Below are 17,425 nucleotides of genomic sequence, written 5' to 3' on the forward strand. Positions count from 1 at the left end.
CTGAGATATGTCAAGTTTTGTCAATGAATTTATAATATTATTCTCTTCTCTAAAAATTTGTTGGAATACTAAAGATCATTTTGTAGCAGTGAAAGTCTTTATCATTTTCAATAAGGAAGCATATTACTGAGATGAAACCAAATCTTGAGTGATTAATACTAGAACTGATTTAGAATCTGATTCGCATATTTGGTTGTGAATATCTCTATCTCAAGCAAGTTGGAGACCCTGGTGAATAGCATGAAGTTCATCATCCATTATTATTGTATTCACAAAAACCAACAAAACCTACTACCCAATTAGATTATGTATTCATTGTAACTCCATCAAAACCTAATATTTCTGGGTTGTCCATGGAGCTCTCATTAGTTTTAAGTTTGTAGCAATCTTGTGATGTGGTCTCCATCTCACTTACATTTATTGTTGAATTCGAATTGCCAATCTTTAATGTCTTTGGTGTAACACCTGAGTTTTTTATTTTTTCTAAATAATTAATAAAGGCTTTAATTAATTAAGAGGATTTTTTTAGGAATAATGTAGTTAATTTATTTAATTATGTATGTATTTTAAATAATTATCTAATTAACTGTATTGGGAAAATATATGATTTAGGTTATAGGTTATTTGAGAATATTTTATCTTTTTATCTTAAAAAAAAAAGATAAGGATAGGAGCAAATTTATAAATTTAGATTTAAGTATGTTAGGGTTACACTTGTTATTTTAACGCTTATGCTCTGCCCTCTATGCTTTGAAGAAACTAAGGAGCTATTAGGAGATCTAGAAGACGACTACTCTAGAGGCATGCGATTATTTGCAATTGCTTATTGAGGTAAAAGGGAGTGAATAGAATTGCTCTTGAGTGTGAGATATTTGTAGGGTAGTGAGGTTAGCCCCTAATCCCGTTGATTGTATATGTATGTGGTGAGGGAGAAACCCCAATCATGTTGTGTAATCTATAAATTAATGATTTGTGTCCTTTGTATGCAATCTAATTATTTTGATTGATAGTTATGAGTGTTTAAGTTAATGTTAATTTATGTGATTGTGGATCATAGGGTGTCAATAGGTTCTTATAGGAACCCTAAGGATAGATTAAACTAAATTAGTAAGAAATAATTAATCATGTGCGATAAAACATGTGATTAATGATTTATTAATGCATGAGTAGGACTTTAGAAAGTGTGCACTGATTGAAATTAATAAATTGAGTCTTGCATATGTATTACATGATGTTCGCATTTCTACAATGTCAAAATTTCTTATATGGCGTCGAGCACTGTGAAGGGTCGTTAGGCGTGGGAATGACAAGGAGCATAGGCTGCTATCTATGCCACTTACGCTAAGCATGGGATGGTCTATGTTGAGTGTGGGAGCTCTAAGGGCTCCCCGGTACTTCTTTATCAAACGTGAATGTAGTCACACCTAGGGTGTTAATTCTTTCAGAAAGCAACATGTGCTCTCTATCTAGATTACACCGGGCACTACCCTACAAACATTTAGTTGATTGTGAAAGAGAAAAAAAAAATCAGAAAGGACGGGAGGGCGGAGATAATCTAGAGAAACTTACAAGATAAACAAGTGTAAAATCTAAAAAAATGATGATCAAGTGTACTACACAAGCTATTAACATTTATTGATAGACACCTAAAGAGACCTGTTTTAATTTTCTACGGTCATTAAAAGCATCTAATTTCGAGTTTAACGACTCAAGATGTGACTTGTGCAAGACAAAATATTAAAATTAAAACTAATAAGATTTACTAAAGTGAATCACAACCAAATTACCAATTTAAAACACTCATAAAAGTCAAATGAGCCTAATATAATATATAAAAGGATGTATCAAATATGTTCTCCATTAAATAACAATAAAAAAAATATATCATTTTTATACAATTTTACTAAAATAATATATTCTCTCAATAAATACCTTACTTTTAATGTATTAAAAAGTAAAAATACCTTTGAAACATTTTATAAATGTTGAAACTACCTTTTATTAAATGAAAAAAAAAATTCTTATTAAACTTAATGCCAAATCCAAAAATGGAAGAAAAAGATGGGTGAGAGAGGGCGAGAGAGATAAAAAGAGAGAGTGGACCTTGGTGAGATCAAGAAGATGGAATGATTTGCGATCGGGATTGGACATAGGTAAAACAAAAGTATTCTGGTTGTGTTACTTACTTTTTCTCAAATTTTCCAGAAGATTGGTACTGAGATATGTGGGAAGTCTTCATGAAATGGGGAGGGAAGGTTGTTGATGTTTATATTCCTAAAAAATGAGATAAAAGAGGAGGTTGTTTTGGTTTTGTCCAATTTGTGGAGCATGCGAATCCGAGTTGGTTGGAGAAAAGGCTATGTCAAATATGGATTGGTACATTCAAACTCCATGTAAATGTATCTTGTTATGCAAGGAAGGAGGTGGGTGATGAATTACGTTGAATAAAAATTGATAGGGTAAAGGGGGAAATGAGTCACCAAAAGTGTGTAACAGGTATTGTAGTTGGGAAGTCTTATTTGGATGTGGCTAGAGAGAATGTAAGGAAGATGTGGAAGCCAAATGCATGTCAAATCTCAAAGAATGACGATACCTGAAATGGGATGGAATTTCATCTTGCGAAAGATGAAATGGAGTGGTTAAGTAAGTGCTATATTGGACAAGTGCACCAAATTGATGAAGTATTTATGCTCCAAGACAAGATTATTGCAGAAGGAATTCAAACTGTCAAGGTCATTCCTATGGGTGGTGATTTGGTCTTAATTCAACCAAATAAAGATGATAGTTTTGATGAGTTATTGAAGGAGCTGGAAGATGTTTTCTCTTAGTAGTTTGATTCAATACACCATTGGTGTCAAGAAGATGTACCACGTGCTCGATATGTATGGGTAAGATGTTTTGGTGTGCCAACACATGTTTGGTTTGAAGCGTTTTTTTCAAAATAATAGCTATGTCATTTGGGAGGTATGTGTGCATTGATAGTAGAACAAAGAATATGGAAAAATTAGATGTAGCATGGATGTGGGTTTAAACTACTTTAGTAAAGAGTGTAAATAGATGGTTGAAGGCCCTTTTGTTCATCCTTGGAGAGTGACACTTAAAGGCCAAATTTTTAATTCACAATCAGAGTGGTCTAACCAATGTTCTTCTGGTGAGTATTCTAGTGGAGGAAGTGGGTGGGCAAGTTTTTGTCAAGGAGAATTGCAGGATGGTGATATTTTTGAATTTCAAAAGGAGGTGGAGGAGTTCAATTTGGTCAATAATCATGGGGAATTAATCTCGCAATATAAGGGGTCTGATTTGGGAGTTAACACTAATATAAAACAAGGTAGTATATATTTGGTATCTCCATATATATATATATATATATATATGATGGTGGGACATTGAATGGGTGTACTAATAATGATGGTAACTTGGCCTTGGTTGGTTTATACTCTAATGTTAGGGAAAATATCATGAGGAGTGATGTGAACACAACAAATGTTGGCTTTACTACAAGTACATTGGCCCATACTTCATGCGAAAATGGTGAAGAAGTATCTAGGTGTCAAGTTGTAGGTCAAGCAACCTTTATGGCCCATGAGGAAATTGGCACAGGTTTACAATCTACTTCAATGGCCCAATGTGTTGTAAGTTATAAGGCGCAATCAGGTGGCATATCCACTTCTTCATTGGGTCGTGCAATGTCTCCTTGTGATGTCTATCTACGTGCGTCTTTTTTTATTGACGTTGAGGTATTATGTGGTTAGCACATGGGCCGTGAGCCAAAGAAAGGTGATGAGAGACTTGGTTTGTCTTTAGTGGCCCAAAGTAATGTAAGTAACAATGCTATTCGACATGGCTCTGATGGTAGGGGACCCAAGGTAGTGTTTAATGATAATTTGGGAAAGGTGGTTTGTGAGTTGCAAGCAGAACTTGCAAATTCAGAAAGTGGTAAAAGGGGCACAAAAGGGGAAACTCAATCTTTTTGCTCTAAGTTTCCTAGATCCAAATCTTGTTGGGATGGTCTATGTGAAGATTGATTGTGCAAGGTTCCAATTCTGTTAGCAAATATGGTGGATATTTGAGTCTTTGAACCAAAAAAGAAGGGGAAGGCCGAGTAAGACAAGGTCTGAACCTGTAAGTGTTCCTGGTCTTATTTTTTATTTACAACATGCTGATAGGATGTTAAAATTGGGTGTGGATAATATAGATGGTCATGTTTGGGCGATAGGGAAGCAGTTTGAAATAAAAGGTATAAGCTTAGATGATGAGATTATTCAAAAATTGAAAAAGTATGGAGGGTAGAGATCAGGTGGTTATTGGTAGAGGAAGTTAGTAGGTTATTTAGATGATAAAGATTTGCTATAAAGGTGTTGATCTACATTGAATGATAGTTGCTTCTTTGAACATAAGGAAAATAAGGGGGGAGGCTAAAAAAGATGGAGGTGAGGAAGTTAGTGTATGTTGAAAATGTTGATGTCATTTTTTTTATAAGAAACTAAAAAGGAAGTTATTGGGGATAGGTTTTGTGTTAATTTAATGGGTGGAACTGATTTTGATTAGGTTTGTAAATCGACTATTGGTATGTCTGAAGGTTTATTATCTCTATGGAGGAAAGATAAATTTTCATTGCTTAAAACTTTTTATGGGAATCATTTCATTGGCGTGAAAAGGTTGTGAGGTGAACAAAAGATTGAGTGTTCTTTTATAAACATTTAAGCACCTTGTGAATTACAAAGGAAAAATGAGTTGTGGAGATGCCTACTGGATGTTTTGATGTGCCGTGGTGGAAATTTGTGGTGCTTGGGAGGTGACTTTAATGTTGTAAGGTCCAAGGGTAAGAGAAAGGGGTGACTTCCTTTTGGAGAGAAGATGATATGATGTGTTTTGATGGGTTCATCAATAAGGCTGAGCTAGTGGATTTACCTTTACTTGGACGAAAATATACTTGGTACAAAGTTGGTGGAAAATGTATGAGTAGATTGGATAGATTTTTAGTATCACTTGCTTGGCTGTCTCTTTGGCCTCATACCACAATGGAGTCTTAGTAGTGATGTATCTGATCATTGTGCACTTTTGTTGAAAGATGAAGTCATTAATTGGGGCCCAAATCCTTTTAGAGTTCTCGATTGTTGGAGGGGTGATGCAAGATATGTTGATTTTGTGAAATCTCAATGGAAGGAATTAAATATGGAGGGTAGAGTTGTGTTTGTATTGAAGGAGAAAATTGAACTTTTAAAATCTAGCTTGCGTAAATGGAATAAAGACACATTTGGTATTTAGATAGCAAAATAGTTGAAGCAATGGATAATGTTAATTTGTTGGATCTAAAAAGTGAAGAGTTTGCCTTGTTGGAAGTTGAAGTTTTTAAAAAGGAAGGAGTGGAAAGCTAAGTTGTGTGCATCTATGTCCTTGAATGATAAATTATTATTTCAAAAGTCTAGGATAAAGTGGATAGGGTGGGGATGCTAACTCACAATTCTTCCATGCTTGTATCAAGTAGAGAAGGATCAGAAATGAAATTCAGAGTTTAAAGGTGTCTAATGAAAGATTTAATGAGCCAACATCAATAAAAGATGTAGTCAAGGTATTTTTTGAGGATCATTTCCATGAGAAGGATCAATGTATACCTGTCCTCCATAATTCAATCTTTAAAACATTGTCGGAAATAGATGTTGCGACCTTAATTTTACCTTTCTCTAGTGAGGAAATGAAGATTGTTGTTTGGGATTGTGAGGGAGCCAAAAGTTCGGGTCCAAATGGGTTCAATTTCACTTTTATCAAGGATTTTTGGGATGATATTAAATCTAATTTTTTTTGGCTTTCATTAATGAGTTTCATGTTAACGGTAAGCTAGTTAAAGGCTCAAACAGTTTATTTGTTGTTCTTGTGCCTAAAATAGACAATCCCCAAAAAGTGGAGGAATACCAACCTATTTCTTTAATTGGGTGTATGTATAAGGTGTTGGCAAAATTGCTAGAAAATAGATTAAGAAGTCATTGGGAAGGTGATTTCTGAGTGTAAATCTGCTTTCTTAAAAGGTAGATTAATTTTTGATAATGTGGTGATCGTTAATGAAATTCTTGAAGAGACTAAGAGAATGAGAAAACCTTGTATGATGTTTAAGGCTGATTTTGAGAAGGCTTACGACTTTGTTAATTGGGACTATTTATTATTTGTTATGAAGAAAATGGGGTTTCCTACATTGTGAAGGAGATGGATTGCAGAGCGTTTAACCACAACTAGTGTTTTTGTTCTAATTAATGGTAGTCCATTTAAGGAATTTAAGGTTGGTAGAGGATTGAGGCAAGGAAATCATTTAGCTCCTTTTTTATTTTTGATTGCTACCGAAGGGTTGAATTCTTTGATGGTTAAATAAATGTAGGAGGGTGTGTTTGCATGATACTTTGCCGGACGAGATGTAATTTTAGTCTCCCATCTTCAATATGCTGATGGCACCGTTATTTTGGATGATGTTTCCTCCACTAATGTTTGGGCTATTAAAGCTACTTTACTAATGTTTGAGTTAGTAGCTGGCCTAAGAAAATTTCCACAAAAGCCAATTCTTGGGAGTTAATGTTGATTTACTTTGGTTGGAGTATATGACCCAGTTTCTAAATTATAAAGTCGGGTCTTTCCCTTGTAATTATTTGGGGCTACCAATTGGTGCAAATCCCACATGCTTGAAGACTTGGCAGCCTGTGGTGCAAAAGGTGGAGAAAAGGCTTTCAAAATGGAAGAGTAAATTGTTATCCTTTGGTGGTAGACTTGTCCTACTGAAATCTGTCCTTCATTCCATCTTGATCTATCTTTTTTTTTTTCCTTCTTCAAGGCTCCTAAAGGTATCATTTCTCATCTTAAATCTTTATTTAGAAACTTTCTTTGGGTTAGGGATGATGAACACAAGAAAATAGCTTAGATTTCTTGGGTTAATGTGTGTAGAGAAAAACAATTTGGGGGTGTAGGTTTGAGGGCTTTCAATTTTGCTTTATTGGGGAAATGGAGATAGCGATTATTAGTTGAGAGAGGTAGTTTATGGAATAGAGTGTTAACTTATATTTATAATGTGTCATCTTTGACTAAGGTTGGCAGCAGGGGTAGTGTGTCCAGGTGTGATTAGATTTGTGGAGCATTGATGAATGTGATTGTATTTCTTGGGAGTGGTTTTCAACAAGGTGTATTAGAGTTGTGGGTAATAGGGAAAACACTTCATTCTAGAGAGATTCTTAGTGTAGTAAACTTCTTTTTCAATGAGGTATAGTAGGCTCTTCACTATTGCTATTAATCAAGAGGCAACTGTTGCATATATGTATATTAGTAGTGTCGGTGGAGTTGAGTGGAATTGAGGGTAGAGAAGACCTTTATTTTAGTGCGAATTGACACAATTAGATTTGTAAGTGTTGGAACTAAGTAGGTTTTGGATTCAAGAGAGGACTAAGGATACTTGGTGTTGGAAAGCTAATCCAAGCAGCATGTTTTGTGTCAAATAAGCTTATTGTGTTATTATTAATAACTCATTATTTGCATAAATACCATTGAATATGTTTATTTGGTGTCGTTTGGTGTCCTCTAAGGTCTCTTGCTTTACTTGCAGGGTAATGTTAGACAGAATTCCTACTAAAGTAAATCTTGCCAAGAGACAAGTGCTTCATGATTCTCATGCTTCATGTGTATGGTGCAATCAAAGGGTGGAGACTTCTTCACATTTATTTTTTGAATGTCAGTTTTCCTATCATGTGTGGATGCTCTGTTTGGAGTGGTGTGGTTTCCAATCTGTGTTGTCAACTAACATTATCACTCATCTTGACTAGTTTTTGTGGATGCCTCTTTGTAATTAAAAAATGAGATATAGGTGGTTTGTGATTTGGTTGTCTACTCTATGGAGTATCTGGTTAGCTCGAAATGCAATAATTTTTTCAGGACATGTTCTATCTATATTAGATGTGTTTAAGCTAGTAAAACTCCGTTCATGTAAATGGTTAAAAGTGAAAGATCATAAGTTTTTTTATCACTTTTGCGCTTAGACTAAGCAACCTTCTGTCTGTTTAAATTTATCTTAATCTGATCTTTGCTAGTGATGTTAGTTCCTAATATCCTTTGCTCTTGTTTAGGAGGTTACTTTTGAATTTTAGTAGAAAACACACAAAAGGGAGGGTTAAATGTGTGTGAACGAAGGATGTGCAAGATTGGTTAAAAGAAACTTTGCGTCTGAAGATCTATTGTCTGCTTGAAAGTAGTTTCTTAAGTTAAACAAATATAATTTCGTCTCAATATTGTTTAGAAAAATAAGTAGTAGTAGACGATGGTTTTCAGTGTAATATATTAATATAAGTAAAACGACATTTGTGAATCAAATAACAATGCACAGAGTTTTATACTGGTTCACTCGTCCTGAGCTACGTCCAGTCTCCTTCAACTAAAGGATTCCTGTAACAGCCCGATTTTAATAGATTGTACGAGGGTCCAAAGCCCAATAGGGGTAATTTAGTAGCCTAGAATGGACCGTTCTCAAATTGGAACGGGTCGTTCCAAACTACTAAAATGAGAGTGATTTAGTAGCCCAAAACGGGCCGTTCCCAAACTGGAACGGGTCGTTCCATACTACTAAAATGGCCCACAAATTCTACATGGGAACGGGGCGTTTCGAAATTGGAGCGGGGCGTTCCAAACCACCAAAAATGGCTATAACCCTAATTAGGAATGAGCCGTTCCAAATATGGACGTTATGGGTTAAATGTAACCCTAGAACGGGCCATTCTGGTTTGAGAACAGGCCGTTCTGGATATGAATTTTCCACATGCCGTCAGGGTCCAGAACGGGCCGTTCCAGATTTAAAATGGGTCATTCCGGCGATGCTTGATGCCTATAAATAGAGAGCTCTGACACTCCCAAAAAGCACACCTTTCAGTTCTGACTTCTTTCAATTTTGACTCCTTTCTTCTACATTCTCTTCTTTTTCTTCTACACTCTCTAAAGATCGAGGGGCACTCAGAGGAGGAGACAAAGGAGATCTTTGTTTTAGTTTCAGCTACTGTTTATCCAGGTACAGGGGAAAATGAGATTATTTGTATGTAGAGTTACATGAGGAAATTGGGTAGAAGAAGAGTCTCTTAAGATTATGAGTAATTTTATAATTATTTCTGTTTGAGGAATTGATGATCCCATTAGATTTTGTATGTGTTGAGGATTAGAAATATATATTTAATTTGTAAGAATGATGATCTGGGAGAAAGAACGAAATTGTAGAAAAATGCTTGTGAGTTAGGTTTTGGAAAAATTGGGGGTTTTATTATTTTGAGTTAAGATCTACTGTTTTAATATTGAATTGATAACATGATGTGAGTATGTTGACATGAAATGAGATGTTGATGTGATATGATTGTGGTTCCTCACACTAATGACTAGGAATGGCACGACCCTTGGGTAAGTGATTCTACAAGGATGGCGTGACCTTGACATGGTGTGGGATGAGTGAGGCAATTAATACGTATCACTTATGTCAGATGTGGCGTAGCCTTGGCATAAGGTTAATTGCAAGATTTGTGTGGATTGATTGTGATTGTGGTTCCTCACACTAATGACTAGGGATGGCACGACCCTTGGGTAAGTGATGCTACAATGACGGCATGACCTTGACATGCTGTGGGATGAGTGAGGCAATTAACTCGTATCACTTATGTCAGATGTGGCGTGGCCTTGGCATAATGTTAATTGTAAGATTTGTGCGGATTTTGATAGATTGATGTAATTGTGAATTGAGATGTGAAGATGATGAATGATTGATAAATTATGATATATATAAATGCTTGTGAATATTTCATTAAGTAATGAGTAATGATGATATTATGTTGTGTTTTCCTTATGTGCTTTATATATAGATGTTTTCTTTTCTCATCGTACAATTGATGGATGTTTTAGGTGAGGAAGATCTGGCTTTGAGTGACATCTAGTATGTCAACAGTTGAATTATGGGTATGCTATGATATTATGACATTGGGGTAGAGAATTTTTAGGACATGAATTTTATTTGTATATGGAGTTGAACTTATTATTTTGAAAACATTTTGTGACCTCTTATATTTTATTTTTCAAGTTTCATTTTCAAAATATTTTGGATATTGAAGAATGTTTCTAAAGGTTTATATGTGAACCCTTTTACCGATGTAGAAAAATTTATTTCCTTAGTTTATTTACATTATTACAATATATGTGTTGGGGTAGTAAGGGTGTCATAGTTCCACTAATCACAACGGGTTACAAGTATTCTTAACCACTTCTGGTTCGTCAAATTCACTTGCTGACTGTAATATTTTTAAACCACTTATGGTTACTTGAGTATTCTCAACCACTCCTAGTTCGTCAACTTTACTTGTTGACGCTAGTATTCTTAAACCACTTCTGATTCTTCAAGTATTCTTTTACTTAGCCTCTTCAGGCTTTACAGACGATGGATATTTGAGTGTGTATGTGACTCTCACAAAGAGGATAGAATGGTTTCTACACTCACTAAGGTATTCAACCTTAGTTTTACAAGAATGTTTTTAAAGTGTGTATGTAACTCTCACAGAGAGGATGAGGTAGTTTCTACACTCACTAAGATAAACTATCTTAGCTTTACACGGATATTCAAATCTGAACAAGAAGAGATGTGTGATTGTTTTGACGCTTGCTTTTTCTTATTGCTTGTTACTTCTCTTCCTCTTTTTCTTTTCTTCTCAGGTCTTGATATTTATAGCCTTGTAATAAATCAGCCCGTTGTTTGAATTTGAATGTGTTTGTTGAGGCAGAGCTTTCTATTGGTGCAGATGATCGCTCGTTCATGACTACATAGATCTTTTTCATTTAATGCGTTTGATTTTGCATTAAATGCTTTGCTTGTTAAATCTGTGTTACGTGAAGTCCTTTGCATAATTTGTTCCCTTTTATTTTTGACTTCAATCATGACTTATGTATGTTTGTCCTTTTTCCGTCATTGTAGCTGCAAAGGTGTTGCCTTTTTTTGAAAAGTAGATGTACTTACCCTGACACACGTAGCTTTGACTTGTGAATTCGCGCTCTTCAACTTTTCTTCTTTCTTTTTATTTCTTTGATAACTCCGTGTGCTTTTCTTATGAATGGAGACGATCTATGATCTTTTTCGATGTGAGTAGTGGACTTCAAACACTTTTCAACATGCTTCATTTGCATCTGGAATTTTAAGTCTCTGTCTAAGAGTTTAGACTTTGACTTTTTCATTTCGTGTGGTCAGTCGCGAAGGTGAATGACTTTTATTCCGTCTGGAATATTTCTTCGTCTTGTGTTATACAACGACTGATGCTTGTTTTGTTGACCTTGTGTGGTTGACCACTGAGCTTCATCTGATGTTTATTTGGTGTTGAACCAACTTTGACTTGGTCTAGTTTTGCTCTTGTTTATGATGCGCTCTAGGTTGTCCTTGACATATATTCGTTTGATATTCGTTATCGTCTGGTGCACAATTCATGATCCTTCTATCATTTGACTTGATTTGTCTAACCCTTGTTTTGTTCGACCAAGCTTCATGCTCTGGTTTTGCCTGTTCTTACATATATCTGAAATGCTACTACACAAGTTAATAATAATAATATGTATTATATTTGTCATATTCAAAACCTTACTGAAAATTACTTCGTCTAACTTGACAACTTTTTTAATTGATGAGCTCTATTCCTTGATAAGGTTGTTTCCTTTAGTGGGAGGCATTTTCTTCTTATTGTGTTGGTTTATTTTACGGTTACATGGTGCTATTGTGCATGTTTTTGGGATTTAAATGACTCATTATAATGTAGTAGGAGTGCATTGATTGTACTTGGTTTTTGTTATATTAAATTGATAAAGTTGTTATTATTGAGTTGACTTTTTTAAAATTTTGGTAGTTATGTTTTTTATAATGGGTCATAGTATTTCTTGTATTTTATGTAATTGATTTTTTTTTGCCTATAAAAAAATCCAAAAATGGACATTCCATTAATATAATTAATACTAGTAACTCATTTTGTTGAAATCCACTAGCTAGTCGAGTTTAATAAGATCAATGATATATCTATTTTATTTTTTTGGGTAGTAATATTTTTTGGGCACAAATTAAATACACACTTCAAAAATAGTTATTAAAAAGAATGAAAAAAAAAACTCTCCAAAGTTCAAAATCAATTAATTTAATGGCATAGACAAAACACAAAACACAAAACCAAAAGTACTGTAGTTTGACACTTTATTTAAATATTTACTCAGATTTACCAAAACCTGGCAGAAGATGACGTGGCAACCTACACTCGAACAACCCCAACTAAATTCTGTCATTTTCCGTCTCAATTCAAAACAACACCACAGAGTGAAGAGAGAGAAAGCACTGTGGCGTAGAGAGAGAAAAAACAACACCAGAGTGAAAGAAAGAAAGAAAGAGAAAGAGAGAGTTTATTATTTTTATTTAAGAAAAAAACTTCGCTATGGTTTCAGACGAAGAAATATCCGAAGCGGTTTCGTGGTTGTTCCGCGAATCGAACCCTAGGAGCCGAAGCTTCACGACGCTGAAGGAGGTGGTGGAGGAGCTTCAGGCCAAGCTCGGCCACGACCTCACTCACAAGGTCGACTACATCGCCGCGCAGATCAACCTCCTCTTCGCCTCCCAGCCGCCGCCGCCGCACACTCCGCCGCTGCCGAAGGACCATTTTGCCCTTCCGGAAAACCCTAATTTCCGCCCTGCTCCTGTCAGTGCTGAGTTTCAGTCTCGGAGCTTCGCTTCCGAGGCTCCTCCCCCTGCTCCCGCTGCTGAAGGCAGCGTGGCTCCCAAGGAAAGGTTAGATGAAATTGAAGATGTTTTGTTGAAAATTTTGGAAAATTAGGGTTAGTGGAAGAGGATTGGAGTAGTTAGTGCTGCTTGAACTGTGAACAATGGACAGTGAGTTTTTGGGAGAGTGATGTTCTGGCTCCCTAAATTTTGTGAATTATATACATTCTTAAGAATCTCTCGATTCTCTTTAAGATTTAATTTCACACATCTCATATTATCTTTTTTTTTTTTAAATTTGTATATTTAGTTGTTTTAAGCGTCTGTTTCTTTTTATCTGTTTCTTTAAATAGAGTTTTAATATTTTTTTAAAATAAATTTTTATAAAGTTAAAAATAATATTATTTTACAATTTAAAATGATGATTGGAAATTTAAAATATAATTTATGTATTCGAAAAATATTTATACTTTGGACTTACAGTTTTGAATACTACTAAATTAATTGTTGGAAGCAGAGAATATTCTTTTGTGTTTGTTTTATTTTCCGCAATATACTTGGCGAAAGTGTCACTTGCACATGAAAATATGATTTCAGTGTTGTTTTTCACTGTTTAGTGGAAACAGTGAAAATAAAGAGGCATTTTTGCGATATGTCAAAATAAAAAATGAAAACAGTGATTTTTTTAGACCGAACTTGACTTTGTCCGAAGATTAAGCTCAAGAACTGATGCATATGATGTCAACAATGTAGTTGTTATAATTTGATATAACAAGGGTCAATGAGGTTGCTTGTGTTTGAATTCAAATTTGTTTGTATCGTATTTTTAAACCGAATATTAAACCAAATATTAGATCTGTGTCATGCTAAATTTACTTTTCTGTTGTTAATTACCATTAGGATTAAATTTGATGTTTGGTTATGGCAACAGGTAAGTAATGCTATTTTTCTTGTGCCATGTAGTGCTGAAACTAAGGTGAAGAGAAGAGGTGGCCCTGGAGGTCTCATCAAACTTTGTGGTGTTTCGCCTGAACTTCAGGTCATTGTTGGCCAGCCGGTATTGCCAAGGACACAGGTTTGTACCAATATTCTTGAAGCTTGTCATTTGCTTTATGTATTTTGTATATGATATATTTTCCAGCAAGATTTCTAAAATTTAGGATAACCGTGGTTTAGATTGTGAAGCAACTGTGGGCTTACATTAAGAAAAACAATCTCCAAGACTCCAGCAACAAAAGGAAAATAATTTGTAATGATGAGCTGCGCGTGGTGTTTGAGACGGATTGTACTGATATGTTTAAGATGAACAAGTTGCTAGCTAAGCACATTATCCCCCTTGAACCATCCAGTAGGTATCTTGATTATGGTATTTATATGAAGTTTTGGTTTAATGTGTTGTTTAAACTTTAAATTCTTCATGTTTGTGCACTTCTAGAACCGCGTGTTCCAAAGAAACAGAAGGTAGACGTGGAATCGGGAACAAAAAGTGCTACACCTACTCCCTCTGTGATAATATCTGATGCACTTGCTAACTTTTTTGGCATTACTGGAAGGGAGATGCTACAGTCTGAGGTTTTGAGACGTATCTGGGAGTACATAAAAGTCAATCAGCTAGAGGTAAGCAATGGAGAGCTAAAAGCCTAAAACTTGTACTAACTTGACAGTGGCATTGGTGCATTAAAGTTTAATATCATGATAATAATAGTAACTATTGATAATTGATAGTTTTGCTGACTAATGCTGATTTGTGAACTACTAAACTCTATAACAGTTCCATGCTTTTTCTTCTTGCAGCTCTACCCCACTTTAGCATCTTTGTCTTTTAATTTTATGGGGTTTTCTTTCCTTGTTTATTAATTTTTTGTTTTTTGCATTTTGTAATTCATTACTAGTATTTTTATACATCTTATGTTGCGATTATTTTCTGTTTACCTAGTATAATTGAATACAGTATCTAAACTTTAAGTTTTAGTCTTAGTACCAGACTCGTAGTACCGTGTTTTTTATAGCACAAGCACATAGGTGCTCAAGCTTCTATTCCAATGGACCATTGAAGGCTAACATGGTTATTGCAAGAAGAAGATAAAATATAGTTTGATTTTTTGATTAACAAATTCTGTACGATAAAATTTGTTGGGACATGACTTGTTGACTTACAGTTCTATGTATTCCCAGGATCCTGTGAATCCTATGGCAATTGTATGTGATGCAAAACTTCAGGAGATCTTTGGCTGTGAAAGCATTTCGGCATTGGGGATACCTGAAGTTTTGGGCCGTCATCATATTTTTAGGAGTTCATGATGCTGACAACATTTCTATGGTTAGTAGAATTTAAAAGCATAGCAATTTTGTTTTCCAAAACCATCCGTGCACTTCTTTTTTCTAACTTCTTTCAAGTTTCACCATACCTACTGATGGTATTTAACTGTTTAGTCAAATTGTATCATGTGATGTTTCAACATGTTATCTGCTGGTGTTGAATATCTGCTTCCATGATTTGTTTTTATTTAGGTGTAATATTATCTCATAGAAAGGATTTGGTTATTATCTCAGCATGATAATTCAGAAATTATAAACTAAAAGTAAACTGAAATTTAGTTTTATAGTCTTAGTTTTATTGGTTTCCTTTGTAATCACAAGAGTAGGAAAAAAGACTATTATTTTTTTCTCTCATTTTTTTCCATCATAAGAGCATTTAAATATACCATTAAAATGCTGTCGATTGCGAGCTAAAAATCCGCTATATGATATACATCTATTTGTGTATATATAATATATATACACAAATAATTAAGACATATACAAATAAAAATAAGTTGGACATACATAACATGATATTAATTCAAAAGTTAAATTGTTTAATACTTAATATAATATAATTAAAAAAAGAAAGATTAAAGAAAAGGAAAAAAGCAGCAAAAAATTACAAATATATAGAAAAAAAATTGAAATGAATAATTTTTTAATAGAAGAAAATTTTAGAAAAGAACTTGAAGATTTAGAAGACAAAAAAAAAAAAAGAAAAGGAAAAAGAGATTAAAAAAAAGATTGAAAAGGAAGAACAGAGTATAGATAAGGAAAAAAGAAAAAGCAATCTTATTTATCTCAAATTATTATACAAAGTTGATGGGAGAAAGAATGGAGAGTTTGAAGGAGAAGAAGTTACCTGACTCTTTATCTTCTGAAGAATGAAACTAAAAAAAAAAGAGATCGAGGGAAATCAAATTTTGTAAATGACTATTGGGCTTTTAAGTTAAGTCAGCCCAATAGTCCAGTTGCTTTAAAGAAGTCCAGCTTCTAATAACTCCCGTGCCAGTTTTATAAAACCTCACTCACTTTTAAAAGACACTTATGCTGCCTTTTATATGTAATTATGTATGCAATACTTTTGAAAACAATGAGTTATCCTAGTTAGGATCGGATTGTTTTGTTTTCCAGATTCATGTATTTCTTTTTTGCTTTTTCAGATGATATTTATGCATAGAACTTGATGAAATATCGTCTTTTGTCTGCAGTGACAGATTGCATGGTGTTAATTCCAGTATAGCTCAAGCTGATATTGACCACATGTTGATATGGTTATGTAATTTGACTGATCAGATTTGTGTTCTTAGTTCATGTTTATAAGTTATTAGCATAATGAAGATGTAATAGGGACAACTAAACTAATAGTTTGGGAGTGGCTATGTGTTTCTAGGTCCTAAGGTTGTGTTGTTTGTCTAAACTTGGCACTTAGGTTAGAATGACCTGTGGGTATTCTGACACCTGCAAAATGCTCTGACAATAGGAAAGAAAATGATGTACAAGGTATCTTCCTTCAAACATGACTCATGCCATTTATGTGTAGTTAATGAAATGCAGCTTTCCAGATGTACATGTATGATTTTGGAGAAAACTTAGATAACATTTGTGCTTATGGGTAACGTTCCCAATACTATTTTTTATATCTCAACTCAGAGAGAGAACTTCAAAAAGGAGAATGTGGTGCTTAAAAAGTAATACATGCAGAGAGAACTAGCAGAGAGAACTTTATCTAAGCGCTAGATTTCTATCTGTGGTACTATTTAACCAGAAAGGGCTTGAATTTGATTGCACTTGATTTTGAGTGTCTATTAGTTTGGACCTACTTGATAAAATTTAAAAATTAAATTTAGTTGGTTGAGTTTAATTTGTTTGGTTTAAATCAGACCAAATAAATCAGATATCATTTTCTTTAATTTGAGTATCAATTTCATGATATAAAACTTGATGATATGTCATTGAAACAATTAACTTGAATTTTTAATGACACGTCATTAAATATTAAATATGCTAAAAATTCTCGTTTCTCTACACTAGTTTCCGGAATATTTTTTGGATGTTGATACAAATTCTGGTCTTTGGGCAATGACTTGTTGCATTGCGGTGACACCACCAGCAAAGAAGATACCTTGGCAAAATTTTGGGCGTTTAATGTTCTCTGAATTCAAATTTAGCAATGTATTAAATACTTTTTAAAATTAAATTTTGAAACATCTAAAATCAATAAAAAATGTTTCATAAGTAATTTTTTTTAAAAAGTGTATTTTTAAAAACAATTATAAAAAATTAATAGAGGTGCAAAGAAAGTAAAAGTCAAGCAACAAATATAAAAAAATATTTTGGGTCAATATCCCAAATGCTCGTAAAAAAAAAAACAACACAAATAATAAA

The 17,425-nt window shown here is 34.1% G+C and overlaps 1 protein-coding gene across 2 annotated transcripts; it reads left to right on the plus strand.

Annotated features, from left to right (window-relative positions):
• Positions 1 to 12,315: 12,315 nt before the first annotated feature.
• On the plus strand, positions 12,316 to 16,607 carry LOC109817197 (uncharacterized). 2 transcript variants are annotated; one of them, XM_083068504.1, is made up of 6 exons: positions 12,316 to 12,802; positions 13,697 to 13,808; positions 13,910 to 14,081; positions 14,169 to 14,350; positions 14,909 to 15,053; positions 16,201 to 16,607. In XM_083068504.1, exons 1-5 carry the CDS (start codon positions 12,453 to 12,455, stop codon positions 15,032 to 15,034), a joined length of 942 nt encoding a protein of 313 aa, XP_082924630.1. In that variant the 5' UTR covers positions 12,316 to 12,452; the 3' UTR covers positions 15,035 to 15,053; positions 16,201 to 16,607. The 2 variants fall into 2 exon arrangements, with proteins under 2 accessions (XP_082924630.1, XP_020238006.1); XM_020382417.3 differs by having other exon boundaries at positions 12,317 to 12,802; positions 16,249 to 16,607.
• The last annotated feature ends 818 nt before the right edge of the window (positions 16,608 to 17,425 follow it).

This window comes from Cajanus cajan, chromosome 2 (genome assembly GCF_000230855.2).
Source record: "Cajanus cajan strain Asha chromosome 2, NIPB_CcT2T_4, whole genome shotgun sequence".
Taxonomy (NCBI): domain Eukaryota; kingdom Viridiplantae; phylum Streptophyta; class Magnoliopsida; order Fabales; family Fabaceae; genus Cajanus; species Cajanus cajan.